General features: G+C 48.7%; 1 protein-coding gene across 1 annotated transcript in view; it reads left to right on the top strand.

Moving 5' to 3' along the window:
- SSH1 (slingshot protein phosphatase 1) overlaps positions 1–14717 on the top strand; it is a 76502-nt gene extending 61785 nt beyond the window's left edge. Inside the window, exons 14-15 of the mRNA XM_030821326.1 lie at positions 4535–5081; positions 8162–14717. Coding sequence (XP_030677186.1) covers positions 4535–5081; positions 8162–9418 — 1804 coding nt within the window. The 3' untranslated portion in view covers positions 9419–14717. The remainder of the gene's footprint in view (positions 1–4534; positions 5082–8161) is intronic.
- The last annotated feature ends 4410 nt before the right edge of the window (positions 14718–19127 follow it).

The following is a 19127-nucleotide window of genomic DNA, read 5'->3' as shown; positions in this document are numbered from 1 at the left end:
GCCAGGCATGGTGGCTCATGCCTATAATCCCAGTACTTTGGGAGAGCCAGGCAGGTGGATCACCTGAGGTCAGGAGTTCAAGGCCAGCCTAACCAACATGGAGAAACCCCATCTCTACTAAAAATACAAAATTAACTGGGTGTGGTGGCATGCACCTGTAATCCCAGCTACTCAGGAGGCTGAGGCAGGAGAATCGCTTGAACCCAGGAGGTGGAGGTTACAGTGAGCCGAGATCACGCCATTGCACTCCAGCCTGGGCAACAAGAGCAAAACTTGGTCTAAAAAATAAATAAATAAATAAAATTATTATATCATCCCGCAATTCCACTTGTGGAAATATATCCAAAACAATTGAAAGCAGAGCCTCGGAGAGATATTTGTACATTAGTGCTTATAGCAACATTATCCATGATAGCCAAAAAGTGGAAGCAACCCACGTGTTCATTGATGGATGAATGAACAAATAAAACGTGATATATTCATACAATGGGATATTACACAGCCTTAAAAAGGAAGGAAAGACTGACACAGGCTACAACAGTCATGAACCTTCATGACATTGTGCTAAGTGAAATAAGCAAATCACAAAAAGAGAACTACTGTATGTTTCCATGCATATGAGATACTTAGAGAAGTCAAAGTCACAGAGACAGAGAGTAGAATGGTGGTTGCCAGGGACTGGAAGAAGGGAATGGGGGCCGGGCGCAGTGGCTCACGCCTGTAATCCCAGCACTTTGGGAGGCCAAGGCGGGCGGATCACAAGGTCAGGAGATCGAGACCATTCTGGCTAACACAGTGAAACCCCGTCTCTACTAAAAATACAAAAAAAATTAGCCGGGTGTGATGGCGGGCGCCTGTAGTCCCAGCTACGCAGGAGGCTGAGGCAGGAGAATGGTGTGAACCCAGGAGGCGGAGCTTGCGGTGAGCCGAGATTGCGCCACTGCACTCCCGCCTGGGCGACAGAGCGAGACTCCGTCTCAAAAAAAAAAAAGAAGGGAATGGGGAGTTACTGTTCAACGGGTACCGAATTTCAGCTTTGCCAGAGACAGAGCATTCTGGAGACTCTAGTCTAGAGGCTCTCTGGATGGTGGTGATGGTTGCATAACATTATGAATGTATTTAATGTACACTTAGAAGTGGTCAAGATGAGGCCGGGTGCGGTGGCTCATGCCCGTAATCCCAGCACCTTAAGAGGCCGAGGCAGGTGGATCACTTGAGGTCAGGAGTTCGAGACCAGTCTGACCAACAAGGTTAAACCCGTCTCTACTAAAAATACAAGAATTAGCTGGGTGTGGTGACGTGCACCTATAATCCCAGCTACTTGGAAGGCTGAGGCGGGAGAATGGCTTGAACCTGGGAGACCAGGAGTTCAAGACTGCAGTGAGCCATGATTGCATCACTGCACTCCAGCCTGAGCAACAGAGCAAGACTTTTTCTCAAAAAGAAATACTTAAAAATTTTTTAAATATATAAATAAAAAGTGGTCAGGGTGGCAAATTTTATTTATTTTTTTGAGACAGGGTCTCACTCTGTCACCCAGGCCGGAGTGCAGGGTATGGTCATAACACCTCAACCTCCCAGGCTTAAATGGTTCTCCCACCTCAGCCCCCCAAGCAGCTGGGACTACAGGTGCACACCACAATACCCGGTTAATTTTTTATATTTTTTCTGTAGAGACAAGGTTTCGGTATGTTGCCCAGGCTGGTCTCAAACTCCTGGGCTCAATCGATCCTTCCACCTCAGCCTTCCAAAGTGCTAGACCACCACACCTGGCCCACATTTTATGTTATATGTATTTTAGCTGTAAAAAAAAAAATTGAGGGTCAGGCACTGTAATCCCAGCACTTTGGGAGGCCGATGCAGGCGGATCAGCTGAGGTCAGGAGTTTGAGACCAGCCTGGCCAACATAGTGAAACCCCATCTCTTCTAAAAATATACAAAAAAAATTAGCCAGGTGTGGTGGCACGTGCCTGTAATCTCAGCTACTCAGGAGGCTGAGGCACGAGGATCGCTTGAACCCGGGAGGCAGAGGTTCTGAGATCATACCACTGCACCCCAGCCTGGGTGACAGAGTGAGACTTCACCTCAAAAAAAAAAATTTTTTTTTTAAAGAATACCCACCCAATAGGGCTGCTGTGAGGTTTGCATGAGTGCTGTCTGTCAATCAAGCAAAATGACCGAGGCAAGTCTCAATCATTTTAGGAGGTTTATTTGCCAATGTTAAGGATGCGCACCCGGGAGACAGGTCTATGCCTTTCTCCTCAGATAATTTTGAGGGCTTCAAATTTTAAGGGGAAAGGATGGGATATTGAGAAATGCACAATTTTCATGTGAAGCAGGATAGGGGGAAAAGAGTCATGCATGCCTTCGTCTGGCTCAGTGAATCTGCGTTTTTGCGTAACATAGACAATAGGGCAGAGGAAACAATCAGATATGTATTTGTGTCAGGTGGGTAGAGGGATGACTTTGAGTTCTGTCCTGTGTCTTCCTTCCCACCCATCCCCCCACCTGTGAAGATAGTGGGCAATTTACATTGCCATGGTGAATTTTAACAGAAAAGCTTTAGGGTAAAGATCTTGGGGACCGCAAGGAATTTCCTTGTGGGCAAGATATGAGGGAGGTGTGTAGCTTTTCATCTTTGTAGCCATCTTATTTAGGAACCAAAATGGGAGGCAGATTTGCGTGACCCACTTCCCAGCTTGACTTTTCCCTTTGGCCTAGTGAGTTTGGGGTCCCAAGATTTGTTTTCCTTTTGCAGTGCTAAACAAGTTTACCTTTACAGATACTTCCACATCTGGCTTGTAGTAAATAATAAATGTAGCTTAAAGTCCCTGAACTCCCACCCTAAAAAGTTCTGTACAGGTTATCCCCCTTTTGCGAGGATCAGTGCAGGGATAAGGAGCTGACGCTGAGAGGTTGGCCTGTCCCCCGTCACACAGCCAGTGGGCGGCAGGAGGGAGAGGGACACCGCGGCCCCTCACTCGGCCTCTGAGTCAGGGTGCTGTGTGCAAAAAGCCCTGCGGTTCTCTTGCCCACACGGGGTGGTGGGGGAGGTCCTCGCTATAGTTCCAGTACCCCAGGCTCTCAAGTTGGAAGCCCAGAGCCTGGGCGTCACTTTCTCCCGGTTCCTTTTCTAGTCAGTCTGTACGAGAAGCAGGCCTCCCTGGGTGATATCAGGCCGGTGTTGGAAGGAAGCCACAGGCGAAGTCCACCAGCTTCTTGGCCAAGTTTGGGAATGCAGGGTGCCCTGGCAGAGTTAAACAGGGTCCAGAGAATAGCGCCGGCCAACTGTGGACTCCTTCACTGTCAGAAGGGCTGGACAGGTCCCCAGGCAAGGCCCAGAGGAGGAGGAGGAAGAGCGACCATCTCACTGTCCTCCCCCTGAGCCTGCCAGGCACTCAGTGCCCGTTGCAGCCTAAGCCGGGCGCTCCAGGCCGGGTTCATAGCAGCGTGGCGGTGAACTTGAGTAGCTGCTGGCTGGGATGTGCACACTGAGCAGAGAGGCGCTCTCACACTGTGCTCTTACATTTACCTCTCTCTTTTTAACCCTCGCAAGCCTGTGATACTGGTATTACTTTAAGGTCCTTGAGGGTGACTTAGTTACCTTATTTCACCGTAAACTTCTTTTTTTATGCCTTACATTTTAAAAATGTATTATAGGGCTTGGTGCAGTGGCTCACGCCGGTAATCCCAACACTTTGGGAGGCTGAGGTAGGAGGATCGCTTGAGACCAGGAGTACAAGACCAGCTTGGGCAACATAGCAAGACTCTGTTTCTACAAAAAAAAAAAAAACAATGTAAAAATTAGCCAGGGATGGTGTCACATGCCTGTAACCCTAGCTACTTGGGAGGGTGAAGCGGGAGGATCGCTTGAGCCCGGGAGTTTGAGGCTGCTGTGAACCGTGATCACAACACTGCACTGCCTGGGCCCTCATCTCAAAAAAAAAAAAAAAAAAAAAAGGATTATAAAAACAATGTCATCATCATAGTAGAAGAAATTATTTTAAAACTGACCGAAACAAACACTTTCTAGTTTTCCAGGATCTTCCCAAATGCATTCCAGTGCATTATGTGTGTGTATAGTTGTATTATCGTGTATAGATCTGTACATACTCCACTTTGATTCCCTTCATTTCCCTACAATATAGGTAGGAGAGCATTGTTATTCTTATTTGACAGAGAAATGAGAGATGGAGCGTAACTGACGTGACAAAGTTCATTAAATGAGGCAGCACTAAACACAGATACACAGATTGAAGTCTAGACGCCCCCGCGTTCCTTCCCCATTGTCATCGGGCAGAAAGTCACATCAGGCTTCCTGTGCGAGCCTGGACAACTTAAGAGCCAGTGCTGTTTCTCATCCTTGTGTTTCTTGGGAACAAATGAATAGAGAGAGGCTCTACCTGAATGAGCCATGGATCGTCCCTGGCGCCCTGACCTTGGGCAGCCCCTCACTGGCTCACCACATACTCTTCCCAGCACCCCCAGGCACCCTCCTCCTCCCCTCACCTTCCTCTACCCTCTCCCTCCGCAGCAAACAGCGGCACAACAAGCTATGGCGTCAGCAGACAGACAGCAGCCTCCAGCAGCCTGTGGATGACCCTGCAGGACCCGGCGACTTCTTGCCAGAGACCCCAGATGGCACCCCGGAAAGCCGGCTGCCCTTCTTGGATGATGCCGCCCAGCCTGGCTTAGGACCCCCCCTCCCCTGCTGTTTCCGGCGACTCTCAGACCCCCTTCTGCCTTCCCCCGAGGATGAAACTGGCAGCTTGGTCCACCCGGAGGATCCAGAGAGGGAGGCTCTGTTGGAGGAAGCTGCTCCACCTGCAGAGGTGTACAGGCTGGCCAGACAGCCCCAGCAAGGTTCCGGACTCTGTGAGAAGGATGTGAAGAAGAAACTAGAGTTTGGGAGTCCCAAAGGCCAGAGTGGCTCCTTGCTGCAGGTGGAGGAGATGGAAAGGGAGGAGGGCCTGGGAGCAGGGAGGTGGGGGCAGCTTCCAACCCAGCTCGATCAAAACCTGCTTAACTCCGAGAACCTAAACAACAACAACAGCAAGAGGAGCTGTCCCGATGGCATGGAGGTAGGCAGAGCCTGGCCTGCAGGGTGGCATACCCCATCCCTTCCATCCCACTCTGATTGGCCTACCTTGGCCTCTGTAGCAGGGACTATAGGCACCCACCACCACACCCAGCTGATTTTTTTCTATTGCCTCTCCTGGGCCCCCAGCTCCCATCTCCAGGGACCTGAGGGTTCTTTCAGGGGGTGATTCTGCTGGTGGGTATGTAGTGCGTACCTTATATAGCAAATTGAGAATCTGTTGGGAATAACACATATATCTGCACGCCATGTTTATTCATACCCTGGGCAGGGCTTCCAATTCAATTTCTTTTTGTGTATGTAAAATTAAAACATACAATTTATCAGCCAACTTCAGCCTTTATCAATATATGACTATTCTTTTTCATCTCACCCCTACCCACTTCCCCACACCCCTGATGATTCTGGAACCAATCCCAGATTTAGATATAGATACCTATATCTAAAAAATATTTATTATAGGTATATACTATAGCTATAGATAGATACATACTATAGACAAGTTCTCACTCTGTTGCCCATGCTGGAGTACAGTGGCATGATCACGGTTCACTGCAGCCATGACCTACCAGGCCCAAGTGATCCTCCCACCTCAGCCTCCTGAGTAGCTGGGACCACAGGCACATGCCACCACACCCGGTTAATTTTTTCCGTTTTTTTGTAGAGATGAGGTCTCACTGTTGCCCAGTCTGGTCTCAAGCCATCTGCCCACCTTGGCCTCCCAAAGTGCTGGAATTACAGGTTTGAGTCACCACGCTTGGCCTCAGATATATCATTTTATTCATAAATGCTCCAGTATGTTAACATAGCCACAATACCATTGTCACCTTTTAAAAAACTGATAGGGCCAGACACGGTAGCTCACATCTGTAATCCCAGCACTTTGGGAAGCTGAGGCAGGCGGATCAGGAGGTCAGGAGATTGAGACTATCCTGGCCAACATGGTGAAAGCCTGTCTCTACTAAAAATATAAAAATTAGCTGGGTGTGATGGTGCGTGCCTGTAATCCCAGCTACTCAGGAGGCTGAGGCACAAGAATTGCTTGAACCCAGAAGGCAGAGGTTGCAGTGAGTCAAGTTTGTGCCACTGTACTCCAGCCTGGGTGACAGAGCGAGACTCCGTCTTAAAAAAACAAATATATCTAGATATCTATATCTAGATATATATATATAGTAATTTCCCAACATTGTCAAGTATCCAGCCTTCCAACTTAGACTCTAATACTTAACTCCATTAGTCTCTTGGAGTTGCCATTTTTAGTGGATTATCTGCCACAAGGTTTGAGCTTCAACCTGGTGCTTACTGAGAAATTGGTTAATTCCAGCCAACCTTTTCCTTCCTCCATGGGGGAAGTGATGCAGGAGCAGAGTCTGGTTCAGTGGAAGGGTGGCCATGCAGGCTGGTCTCCACTTCCACCCTTGCCCTGCTGCTGACTTCGTTCCCTCTGGCTTCACCTGCCCATCTCACAGGACAGCCGTGGTTCTCAAGTGGGGGCACTTGGGGTCCTGACAGATGCATTCAAGTATACAGCCAGTTTATTATTATTAACAGCATGTTATAATGCAAACAAAACTGGGCAGTTGCATCTGTCGACCTCCATAAAGCATTCCAAATCAAATACTAATTATGGATTTCCCCCACTTCCCTACTTACCACAAAGCAAATACCCATAAAGACAGATGAGATAAAACCCTGGGCCGGGTGCGGTGGCTCACGCTTATAATCCCAGCACTTTCGGAGGCCAAGGTGGGCAGATCATCTGAGGTCAGGAGTTTGAGACCAGCATGACCAACATGGTGAAACCCTGTCTCTACTAAAAATACAAAATTAGCTGGGCATGGTGCCACACGCCTGTAATCCCAGCACTTTGAGAGGCTGAGGTGGACAGATCATCTGAGGTCAGGAGTTCGAGACCAGCCTGACCAACATGGTGAAACCCCATCTCTACTAAAAATATAAAATTAGCTGGGCGTGGTGGTGCATGCCTGTAATCCCAGCTACTCAGGAGGCTGAGGCAGGAGAATTGCTTGAACCTGGGAGGCGGAGGTTACAGTGAGCCGAGATCACGCAGTTGCACTCCACCCTGGGCAACAAGAGCGAAACTCCATTTAAAAAAAAAAACAAAAAAACCCTGGAAGTCATGGCAGGGCCGTTAAGCAGGCGGGTGATGAGCCCCCTCTGGCTGTGGTCTACAGGCAGGCTGGTGGGGTAACAGGGGAAGTTGGGAGGCTGGGATCAAAGTGGCTCAGAGGATGGGGCAAGGACGTAAGGAGGTGTTGAGACAGAGCTGGCGGGGTGTAGTGGCTCACGCCTGTAATCCCAGCACTTTGGGAGGCCGAGGCAGGAGGATCAGTTGAGCCCAGGAGTTTGAGACCAGCCTGGGCAACATAGTAGGACCGTGTCTCTATCTGTTTGAAAGAGAGAGAGACAGAGCCCTGTTGCCCTCCTGCCTTGTCCTGCTCTCCAGCCTATAGTCCTGTGCAGGCGGGGTGGGGTGGGGGGGTGCCCTCCTCCTTCCTCCCGCTTTGCTTCTGGACCTGCATGCTGCTCTCTCTGGCTGGTCAACACCTGCTTGTCCCAGAAGCCTCAGCTGAAGTGTCAGTTCCTCTGGGCAGCCTTCCCTCCACGGAGACTTTGAACTTGTCCCTCTCTCCCCTGGGACTCTTCACACACCTTTCTAGTCCATTCCCAGGACCACTGGGTACCTGTCAGTTGGCCTGTAAGGAAGTGAAGGGTGGGGACATAGAGGCGTGTATCACGTTCACTTAGATCCTCACTGACCAAAAGGCAGGGGGGTTTCCTTAGGATACAATGTAAACTTGTTTTCTGTTGGGGTATAAAATCCACCTCAGGCCAGGCACGGTGGTTATTCACGATCAAGTGGGCTCCGGGAGGTCTGTCTCTCAGTACTAAGTGAAATGAGAGCCTCCCCTACAGGCCCGGCCCCCAGTCCCGCCTCGCACCCCAATCCCGCCTCGCACCCCTTTCCCTGCCCACCCCACGTTTTTGGTCTTTGGCTCATGACTGCACCGTTTCACCATGCTCTTGTCCCCTTCCTTGCAGCATGATGCTATATTTGGGATCCTTAACAAAGTGAAGCCTTCCTATAAATCCTGTGCCGACTGCATGTACCCTACAGCCAGCAGGGCTCCTGAGGCCTCCAGGGAGCGATGTGAGGACCCCAATGCTTCTGCCATCTGCACCCAGCCAGCCTTCCTACCCCACATCACGTCCTCCCCTGTGGCCCACTTGGCCAGCAGGTCCCGTGTTCCGGAGAAGCCAGCCTCTGGCCCAACCGAACCTCCCCTGTTCCTACCACCAGCAGGCTCCAGGAGGCCAGACACCAGTGGCCCTGGGGCTGGAGCTGCCCTAGAGCCACCAGCCAGCCTTTTGGAACCTTCCAGAGAGACCCCAAAAGTTCTGCCAAAGTCCCTCCTTTTGAAGAATGCTCACTGTGATAAGAACCCTCCCAGCACAGAAGTGGTAATAAAGGAAGAATTGTCACCCAAGAAAGATATGAAGCCAGCCAAGGACCTGAGGCTTCTGTTCAGTAATGAATCTGAGAAGCCGACAACCAACAGCTACTTGATGCAGCACCAGGAGTCCATCATTCAGCTGCAGAAGGCAGGCTTGGTCCGCAAGCACACCAAAGAGCTGGAGCGGCTGAAGAGCGCACCTGCAGACCCAGCACCTCCCTCCAGGGATGGCCCCGCCGGCAGGCTGGAGGCCAGCATCCCTGAGGAGAGCCAGGATCTAGCCGCGCTCCACGAGCTGGGCCCCCTGGTTATGCCCGGCCAGGCTGGGAGTAATGAGAAGTCAGAGGCCTCCCCAGCTTCATTGGAAGGAGGCTCACTGAAGAGCCCCCCTCCTTTCCTCTACCGCCTGGACCACACCAGTAGTTTCTCAAAAGACTTTCTGAAGACCATCTGCTACACCCCCACCTCCTCTTCCATGAGCTCCAACCTGACCCGGAGCTCCAGCAGCGATAGCATCCACAGCGTCCGTGGGAAGCCCGGGCTGGTGAAGCAGCGGACGCAGGAGATTGAGACCCGGCTCCGGCTGGCGGGCCTCACCGTCTCTTCCCCACTGAAGCGCTCACACTCTCTTGCCAAGCTCGGAAGTCTCAACTTCTCAACGGAAGACCTGTCCAGTGAGGCTGACCCGTCCACCGTCGCTGACTCCCAGGACACCACATTGAGCGAATCTTCCTTCTTGCATGAGCCCCAGGCAACCCCGAGGGACCCAGCTGCAGCCTCCAAACCATCAGGGAAACCCGCCCCAGAAAACTTAAAGAGCCCTTTGTGGATGAGCAAAAGCTGACCCGTCTTTTGCTGTGTCAGGCTGGGCGGATATTTTCATATGATCCCTCCCTCACTTTCACTGTGGATTTGGATCGACCCCTTACATCTTGATTTCCCTTAAACGATTGAAGTCATCCTAACTTTTCCCCTACTCTTGCTATAGAGAGGAGGAGAAGAAACTAAACAACATGCAGCACAAGAAGGGGAGCTATCAGTCGTGTGGCCTGGGAGAACCAGGAGCCGCTGGCCAGGAGACACAAAACTCCGCTCCCACCGTGTCTTCAAGAAAAACCGTGTTTTAGGAAGAATGTGCACACATAGGTGCACACATCCAGACTGTTCCCTTCACATCCTGCAGAAGAGTCCTGGTGGTGGCAGCCTCACCGCGGCACACGCTCTAGCTCATTCTGGGCCTCGCAGAAAACTCTCGGATGGCAACATTAAGTCCTACCTCTGTTCTCGCTGTGCTTTTTATTTTTAAAACACAAGAATGACCAAGGCTCGTTCCAGGGAATAATGCTCTGTCTGAAAGCGTTTTTCCAAAAAAAAGAATTTTTCGTTTTGTGTTTTGATTGGGACCCCAGACACGTCAAGACTTTTAACCCGACAGCCCCAAGCACTGCTGGGTAAAGTCATCAGATGAGTAGTCCCACGCTGTTGTTGAGCTGACTCTGTGCCCAATTCGTGGTGCAGGCGCTCTGTCCTGGTTGTGTTGTTACGTGTTTGACTAGCACAGGGGTCCGGTGGGGAGAATGTATGGGTTGTTCTCAGTTGTTGCTAATGCTGAAGTTTAAATCTCAAGGGGAAGGGCCCACCCGCATTGTTGAGCGTCTGCTGCTGAAACACATGGTTGTGTTTAGGTTTGAAATTGCTTAAGTGTCTGGCTCAGGTGGTGGTTCTGAGACACATCGTCCTGCTGAGAGCCCAGATTGCTTAGCTCCACTAGGGCCCATCCAGGGAAGGGAAAGGAGATTTCAGCAGCTTCCCTGAAAGGAACAGGACTGTCGGGACGCTTCCCAGATGTCTACAGTTGCCCCTTCCTGCAGTGAGATTACTGCTTCCTGTTTCCCTCCAGCTCTTCCCAACAGCAGTGATGGAGTATAAGAGGGATCTGTAGTCGCTGCCTGGCTCTGTGGGCGGCCCCTTTAAGACTCAGGTGAGCTCAGCCAGTCCCGCTGCGCCAGGCTTGAATCAAAGGTGTCAGCAAGCTAGATGTCAAAACATTTTGAGAGAGAGGCAGCTTGTAGAAAAGCAGAAAGGTTGAATTCAGGGGTCAGCAAACTATGGCATGTGGCCCCGTGAGCTAGGAATGGTTTTTCCTTTTTCCTTTGAGACAGAGCCTGGCTCTGTCCACCCAGGCTGGAGTACAGTAGTGCAGTCTTGACTCTGCAGCATCAACCTCCCTGGCTCAAGCAATGGCTTTTACCTTTTTAAGGAGTTGTAAAACAAAAGAAATAATATGTGACAGAATTCACGTGGCCCACAAAGCCTGAGATACTTACTGTCAGGCCCTTTATAGAAAAAGTTGCTGACTCCTGGTTTGATTTGCCAGACAGGGCTGCCCATGGCCCTGTAGGAAGAAACTGGGTAAATTTGAAGCCCTCTGCCTCTCTGACACCTAAGGCCAGACCCTTCCCTCCTCCCAACCACAAGCTTTGCCAGCCCCGCACTAGCCTCACCTGTGCAGGATGGAGTAGGTTGCGTACGTGGGGGAAGGCAGGTGAACACAGTTGAAGCTCTTCCACAATTGCATCTTGCCGTCAGCTGGGTCTTCCAGATTAACTCAGCGAAACCAGAAAGCCTTCAAGGGCCAGCTGAATTCTGAAAGTGGGTGAGTGAGCCATCATCTTACATTGGTCAGAACCGTGCTCCCCAAAGCTATTCTAGAAAGCACCCCAGGCGGGGTCTGCAGGAACAAGGCTAGTTCATATTTTACCTAGTGGGCAGAGTTTTTGCAAAAATCCTCCCTCCAGGACTTTGTTTCCTTGGAGTGATTTTTAAAAATACATACATTATAGGAAGCTGTTTTCCCACTAGTGTCAACTAAAATCACCTTAAAAGGTGATTATCCACTTATTCCTGAAACCCTGTGGGTTGTTCCCCCTCTTCCCTCAGCCAACAAAAGCATAGCGTCAAAAAATATCAAGTTCAGTATGTTTTGCCAAATCAAATTTCATGTGGTAGATCAATTTTTGTGTCAAAATAATCTTTTAAATTTAGTGATGACAGGCTTTCGTTGGTTTTTTAACCACATCTATGTATGAGAATGATATATTTTTGAAAACTTTAATTTTGAAAGCCATAATTTTTCTTATCTAAAGAGTTGGGAGGTGGGGTGTGGAATCTGGAGAATACAAGTTGGTCTTTGGCTTCTGGCAAACTTACCCATTCATTTTCGGAAGCACAACTAGCATATCAACATCCAGACAAGAGCGCTGGTCCCGTCATCAGAGCAAAGTGAAGCATTCTTGACTTCATGCTTAATACTCTGGCCTGGAGAAAAGGATAAGATTTTTTTTTTTTTTTTTTTTGGAAACCCAGATCAGTTGCATGTAAGCAGATGGCACATGGCTATTTAAAATGCTATATGATGGGGCTGGGTGTGGTGGCTCACGCCTGTAATCCCAGCACTTTGTGAAGCCGAGGCAGGTGGATCATCTGAGGTCAGGAGTTCTAGACCAGCCTGGCCAACATGGTGAAACCCCATCTCTACTAAAAATACAAAAACTTAGCTGGGTGTGGTAGCGTGTGCCTGTAATCCTAGCTACTAAGGAGGCTGAGGCAGGAGAATCGCTTGAACCTGGGTGGCGGAGGTTGCAATGAGCCGAGATCGCACCACTGCACTCCAGCCTGGGTGTAGTGAAACTGGGAGTGAAACTCTGTCTCAAAAAAATAAAATGCTGTATGAACAACATGAGCATTCCGTCAGGCGTCGGGACACCTGGGCAAAGACAAATTCATACTGTCTCTGAAAAGAAAGTTTGCACTGTAACATATGCCATAGCTTGGCCCTTGCTTTGTATGCAACCTTAGCTGATGGGGAAAATTCCAAACCTAAGTGGCACAGGAAAGAGGCAGGCGGTGGAGGCAGGGGTCTGTGCTGTGCAAGTCACTGGTTTTTTATGACTATCATTTTCACTGAATGCATTTGTTGAATTGGGACAAAAGGAACATTTTCTAAATCAGCTTGATACTCTGTATAAACAGCTGAATCTTACCTTCTGCCTCACATTAATTCATGTGGCATGCCAAAAGTTAGACTGAACTTTTCTACATCTTCACCTTGCATTGATACAGGAAGGTCTTCTCTTTAAGTCTTGTTAAGTATAAGGGGGATAGTGGTCACGGGAAGAGGAGAACCAGGCTGCTCTCGGATGGTAATTGACAATGCCGATTTCCATTTCTTTGTCTTATGGCTACTTCCGAGTCTTCTAGCAAGGTCCCTTGTTGCACGTATTTCCTAAGAGCAGAGTTTATTTCTCTTTCCATTCCCTGCTTCCTTGCTGTCCGTGCAGGGACCCCAGCCAACCTCTGGGCTGTTGAATAGCTCTCTGCTGGGTGGCAAGCCCTTCTCCTTGGCACCCTGTTGCTTAAGCATACAGATTGCTCACCAGGTGCACACAGACAGCTGTACGGTCCAAGCCCATTCTGCTCCACCCTGTCCTCTTCAGCTAAAGAGCATTCCAGTAATATAAAGCCCTTTCCCCCTGGAGAAGTCCAGAGGATGCAGCAGTATGGAGCTGAGCTTGAACAGAACAGACCCTCAGCACGGCCCTGGACTAATGCACTGTTATCTCAGGGCAGTCCATTCTAAAAGGTTGATAAATTTCCCCACCACTCTCCTGGGGACCTTTTCTCCCTAGTGGGAACAAATGCTACATAATTTAGTCAAGATCCTATTAAGTCACCTCACCTGAGGCAGTGGAGAGGGAGTTGCCTTCCATTGGTGGGAAATTGTTGGTGCCAGAATACATTTTGCCCAAAACTCTTCTCATTGGCTGGCCACCTAGCAGGGCTCCTCTGAACACACAACTCAGCGAGGGGACCCCCTTCACCTCTGGCAAGAGAGCTGGGTAAATCAGAAACTTGGTGACGCCTGGCTAGCACGGAGCAGGCTCACTCGTCTTGGTCCCACTACCCAGATTCCTGCAGACATTGCAGGCCAAATGAAGGTTGTTGAATGACCCCTGTCCCCAGCCACTTGTTTTGTTATTATCTGCTCTGCAATGGAATGCCTATGTGTTTGAGTTCACTCTGCATCTATAGATTTGAGTATAGAAACCGAGTCAAGTGATCATGTGCATCCAGACACAGTGTCACTTGAGCCACAGAGCAAATCACCTTAACGATCTGGAATGAAACTGTGACCAGTGCCGCCCTGGGTGGTTCTGGAGAGACTGCCGTCTTCTTGTTTGGCCGTAGGTGCTGGGGCCCTGGCTTCAGTCACTGTCTCAGACAGGAGTCCCGATAAGCAGATCACCAGTCCTCCACTGTCCTTCCTGTCGGCCTTGCTGCATGAGAAGATAGCTGCTTCCTCCCTCTTTTCCTACACTGTAATTATTGTTTTACAATTGAGTGCCTTAATAATAGTTTACAAATACTATGTATTTATGCAGAACTGTTAAACTCTCATCTGTTGTGATTGAATACTTGGTCTTGTTAGTAGTGGTCGGTATTGGGATGTGAGCTTGTCCTACTCCATATGTGTTTATTCTGCTATGCAGTTTTACATTGTGTGTTCACATCTGTTCCAAGGAGCCTTGCTAGAAACAACACTGGTAGTTCCTGCAGGCCAGGCAGGCATTGGCCCATGCTGTGTCCCATAGGAGGCAATGAAAGAACGTAGCTTGGTCTGCTAGCCAGCCGTGGAATGGCGCAGGCCAAGCGGCCTCTGCACCAGAGTCCAGCACCTGCCCATTCCCCAGTCATACAATCATACTCTTCTTTCATAGAGATTTTATTACCACCTAGGCCACCCTAGTTTTCCTCTCTGTTAGTGTCCTGAGCTCTTTTGCAACAAAATGTAGGTACAGACCAATCCCTGTCCCTCCCCCAATCAGGAGCTCCACACCATGAGTTGTTTGGTTTTCCAGAAGCTGCCAGTGGGTTCCCGTGAATTGCGTTACAATATCGATGATTTTTTTATTATATATTTTTTTCTTGTTTTTTTAAATAATATATTTAAAGGCAGTATCTTTTGTACTGTGAATTTGCAGTAGAAGATGCAGAATGCACTTTTTTTTTTACTTCTGTTGGTGTGTATTGTACATAGTGTGTGTGCTTCTTGTGATGAAAATAAACTTTTTCTTTATAAATTCCTGATGACTGAGTTTATATAAAACTCAACCCCTGCCAAAACAGTCTGATACATCGTCATCATCATCATCATTGACATGGCCAGTCTTTATTGAGCATCTATTATGTGCTAAGTTCTTTGCTAGAAAACCTAGACAAGTTACACCAAAGAAAGGATCACGGGAAGAAATGTTAGCTCCTCCCGGAACTAGTCTGTTTTCTTTCTAATTTTGTCAGTAAGCAAGAGCAGGCCCACTTGTGGGTGGTCCTTTGTGTACCAAAAAAAAAAAAAGTTACCCACCAGGAAAGGGTTTGGACTTTGGGTGGGTTCTCTTCCCGTACAAATAGGAAACGTAAAGCCAGAGGTGTGCGCTCCCACCAGCCCAGTGGGAGAGGGAGGACTCTGGAAGCTAAGTACTGCTGATTTCCAGGGTACATGCTCATGTCCCAGTTCACTGCACACCAGGCAGCTTTTGATGGCTCTCCTCCCTTGGACAATTAGGAAGCAGAGCTGCTTCCATTTTTTTTTTTTTTTTTTTCGAGACTGGGTCTGGCTTTCTTGCTCAGGCTGGAGTTCAGTGGTGCCATCATAGCTCACTGCAACCTCAACTTCCTAGGCTAAAGCGATCCTCCTGCCTCAAGCAATCCTCCCACCTCAGCCTCCCCAGTAGCTGGGACTACAGGCATGCACCACCTTGCCCCGTTAATTTTTAAAATTTATTATAGAGATGAAGTCTCACTTTGCCGCCCAGGCTGGTCTTTAACTCCTGTCTTCAAGTGATCCTCCCACCTTGGCCTCCCAAAGTGCTGGGATTACAGGTGTGAGCCACCTCAACTTCCATCTTAAAATTCTGCCACCTTAGAGTTCTTTGCTTTCTTCTGTGTAGTCAGGGAGGAATCACATTCACTCAGTCTCCTCTGTCTGGATGTGATACATCATTTCTACTTGCTTTCCAGTGGGCAAGGCCCAGTCACGGGGTCCCAATGCAACAGCCAGGGAAATTGGGAAATGTATGGGGCACATGTATTTGGTGAGCACTGACTGCCACAAGTACCTGGGCGTGACCCCTAAATTCCAGTGCCTGCAGAGCCAGGAAGTATTTTGTTCAGTTCATCTGGACTTGCTCTGTCTCTCAACTGGACTCAAAAGACTGATGAATAAACCAGAATGCAAGTTTATTACTTTACCAAAAGAATTATAATCGTCAAGCAGACCAGATTACTCACACGCTGATTAGCCATTTAGTCCTGCTAGGTAAGTCTTTCTTTTTCTGAGACAGGCTGGAGTGCAATGGCAGTCATGGCTCACTGAAGCGTTGATCTCCTGGGCTCCAGCAATCCTGCCTCAGCCTCCCAAGTACCTGGGACCAGAGCCACACACTGCTGCACCCAGCTAAATTTATTTATTTATTTATTTAAAAGATGGGGTCTCACTATGTTGCCCAGGCTAGTCTTGAACTCCTGGTTTCTGATGATCCTCCTGCCTCAGCCTCCCAAAGTGTTGAGATTATAGGCATGAGCCGCTGTGCCCAGCCCCTTCTAGGTAAATCTATATGAGGTGTCAAATTTTGGTTAAGAATTGCTTATTGAATATTAAAAGTTTAGTGGGATGCTTTTTTTTTTTTTAATTTCTTTTCAGACGGAGTTTAGCTCTTGTTACCCAGACTGGAGTGCAATGGCGTGATCTCAGCTCACCGCAACCTCCGCCTCCTGGGTTCAAGTGATTCTCCTGCCTCAGCCTCCTGAGTAGCTGGGACTACAGGCATGTGCCACCACGCCTGGCTAATTTTGTATTTTTAATAGAAATGGGGTTTCTCCATGTTGGTCAGGCTGTCCTCAAACTCCCAACCTCAGGTAATCCACCCGCCTCGGCCTCCCAAAATGCTGGGATTATAGGCATGAGCCACTGCGCCAAGCCACGGGATGCTTCTAATAGTGTTATCAAGCTATAATGGAGCCCTCTCTGTAAAATGTTTTAAAAACAAATCACTGAGGGTCATGGTTCAAGACACTGTTCCCTGGCAAGGTTGAAGATAGCTAACAAATTCTCTTTGGGTTCCAGCCATGAATGGAGTGGGATGGGCCCCAGCAATCTGTATGTTTCTGAGATTCCCTGGGAATTCTGATGGCCAAGTTTAGAAACCTTCAAAATAAGAATGTGATGCAACTGAGTAGGCTCACGCTTTGCTAGTTACAATCACATTGCACACATGCTTTTTGGAGACAACACCCACACCACCCTAACAATGTGTGTTCATAAAACTCATCCGATACTTATTTGTTCAGGGCCCTAGGACAATATTCCTGTAATTGGCTGCTTTTGCCTGATTTCCTCCTCAGAGTAACTGTCTCGCAGTTGGGCGCGATCCCAGATCACACCTACAGTGGAGGTGGTTTTGCTGGGGAGGATCTGCATGCTTGTTTGTGTTTATGCCTGGGGAGCCCCCTCTTGGCAAGATGTTTGGGAGAGGCTCCAAAGGCAGCATGGAAGATGACTTGGAACTTAGGGGGATTCACTTTATGGTAAAGAAGCCCTTTCTAAAGGAGAGCTCCACTGATAGTGCACAAAGTGAGCCCTACCCAGGAAACACCACCCACCCACGCATCCTTGCCTCCTAAAACCAGGTTATGTTTATCACATACCTTCTATGTGCTTTACATGAAGAATCCCCCGGAATCCTCCAAACTGGGCACTGTGGTCTGTGATGCGTATCTCAAAAGAGGTGAGAGGGTTGGGCACAGTGGCTCACGCCTGTAATCCCAGCACTTTGGGAGGCCGAGGCGGGTGGATCACTTGAGGCCAGAAGCTCAAGACCAGCCTGGCTCACATGGTGAAACGCCGTCTCAACTAAAAATACAAAAATTAGCCGGACATGATGGCAGGCGCCTGTAATCCCAGCTACTCGGGAGGCTGAGGCAGGAGAATCGCTTGAACCCGGGAGGTGGAGGTTGCTGTGAGCCAAGATTGCACCACTGCACTCCAGCCTGGGTGACAGAGTGAGACTCTGTCTCAAAAAAAAAAAAAAAAAAAAAAAAGAGAGGTAGAAGAGAGTCCTTTTCCTTCTAACTTTCTTCAACTCTTTGGACTACCTTGGGATCCTTCTATTTACTGCCTTGTTGGCATTATTCTCAGTTTATGAAAAAACGGGCCCACAGAGTGGAAGTAATTTGCCTACAGGTACATCTAAAAATTGATGAAGCCAGAGAGGAACTGCTCCCTTATCATCTGAAACCCTTCCCAGAGCTGTCTCTCCCACCCCAGAAGTAGAAAGAAGCCAGACGAAGATGCATCTTGATCTCCCTTATGGTTTCAGCAAGAAAGCAGATGAGTTGGAGATGAAGCCCCCAGCCCCTGGGAAACTGGACCCACTTCTTGCTCCAAAGGCTATTGGGGTGACACAAGGTGTGTTTCTCTCCGTAGATCATATTCACCATATTTTGCCTTTAAATGGAAATTGTGCATCCTGAAGTACCTTGTTAAGGGTCCAATTTCAGCCTGAAATTCCGTTTTTTTGTAAACCACTTCAGCAAATAAAGTGTTGGCATTTACATTAGCAACCTCCCAGCCTAGGAGAGGATGTTCCAGCATCCGACTCTAAAAGACAAATTTGTCTGGGCACGGTGGATCACGCCTGTTATCCCAACACCTTGAGAGGCCGAGGCAGGCAGATTGCTTAAGCCCAGGAGTTCAAGACCAGCCTGGGTAACATGGTGAACCCCCATCTCTACCAATAATACAAAAATTAGCCAGTCATGGTGGTGTGCCAGTGGTCCCAGCTACTTGAGTGGCTGAGGTGAAGGATCCCCTGAGGCTGGAAGGCAGAGGTTGCAGTGAGCCGAGATCGAACCACTGCACTCCAGCCTAGGCAATAGAGCAAGACCCTGTCTCAAAAACAAATAAAAATAAAAGATTTTAAAAAGACAAATTATCCCACAAATGGTACATTGTGGTGGTGGTGGTGGTGGTAGACCTCCCTCTGGTTCTTGAAATTGGATCAAAACAAACTGACAATGCTACCTACTTCATGGGGCCATTGGAGAATTCACTGATAATGCATGCAAATCCCCTTCTGCCTGGCACACTACCTAATAAATAAATGGTGGTTATTATTGTTGGAATTGGAGGATATATTGAGCATCTCCTAGTTGCAAGGGTTTCACATGTATTACCAAGTTAATCCTCATAGCAGATATGATTCTGTTTTACAAAGGAAGCGGTGGATGCTCAGAGAGGTTAGGTAATGTGGGTCAGGGACACACAGCCAGGAAGTGGCAGAGGCTGGGAGTGCCTGACTCCAAATTCATGCAATTTCTACCCCACCATCTTCTCCCCAAGGAAAATAGTCCTTAATGCATGTGTGCAATGCTTAGAGGGCAGTAGACGCTCAACAGATGCTGAGAGAAATGAGATATGCCATGAAAAGGAGCCCCTA

The sequence above is a fragment of the Nomascus leucogenys genome, chromosome 10 (genome assembly GCF_006542625.1).
Source record: "Nomascus leucogenys isolate Asia chromosome 10, Asia_NLE_v1, whole genome shotgun sequence".
Classification (NCBI taxonomy): Eukaryota; Metazoa; Chordata; class Mammalia; order Primates; family Hylobatidae; genus Nomascus; species Nomascus leucogenys.
The sequence above is the reverse complement of the archived record's forward strand: the minus strand, read 5'-3'. Positions and strand labels throughout refer to the sequence as shown.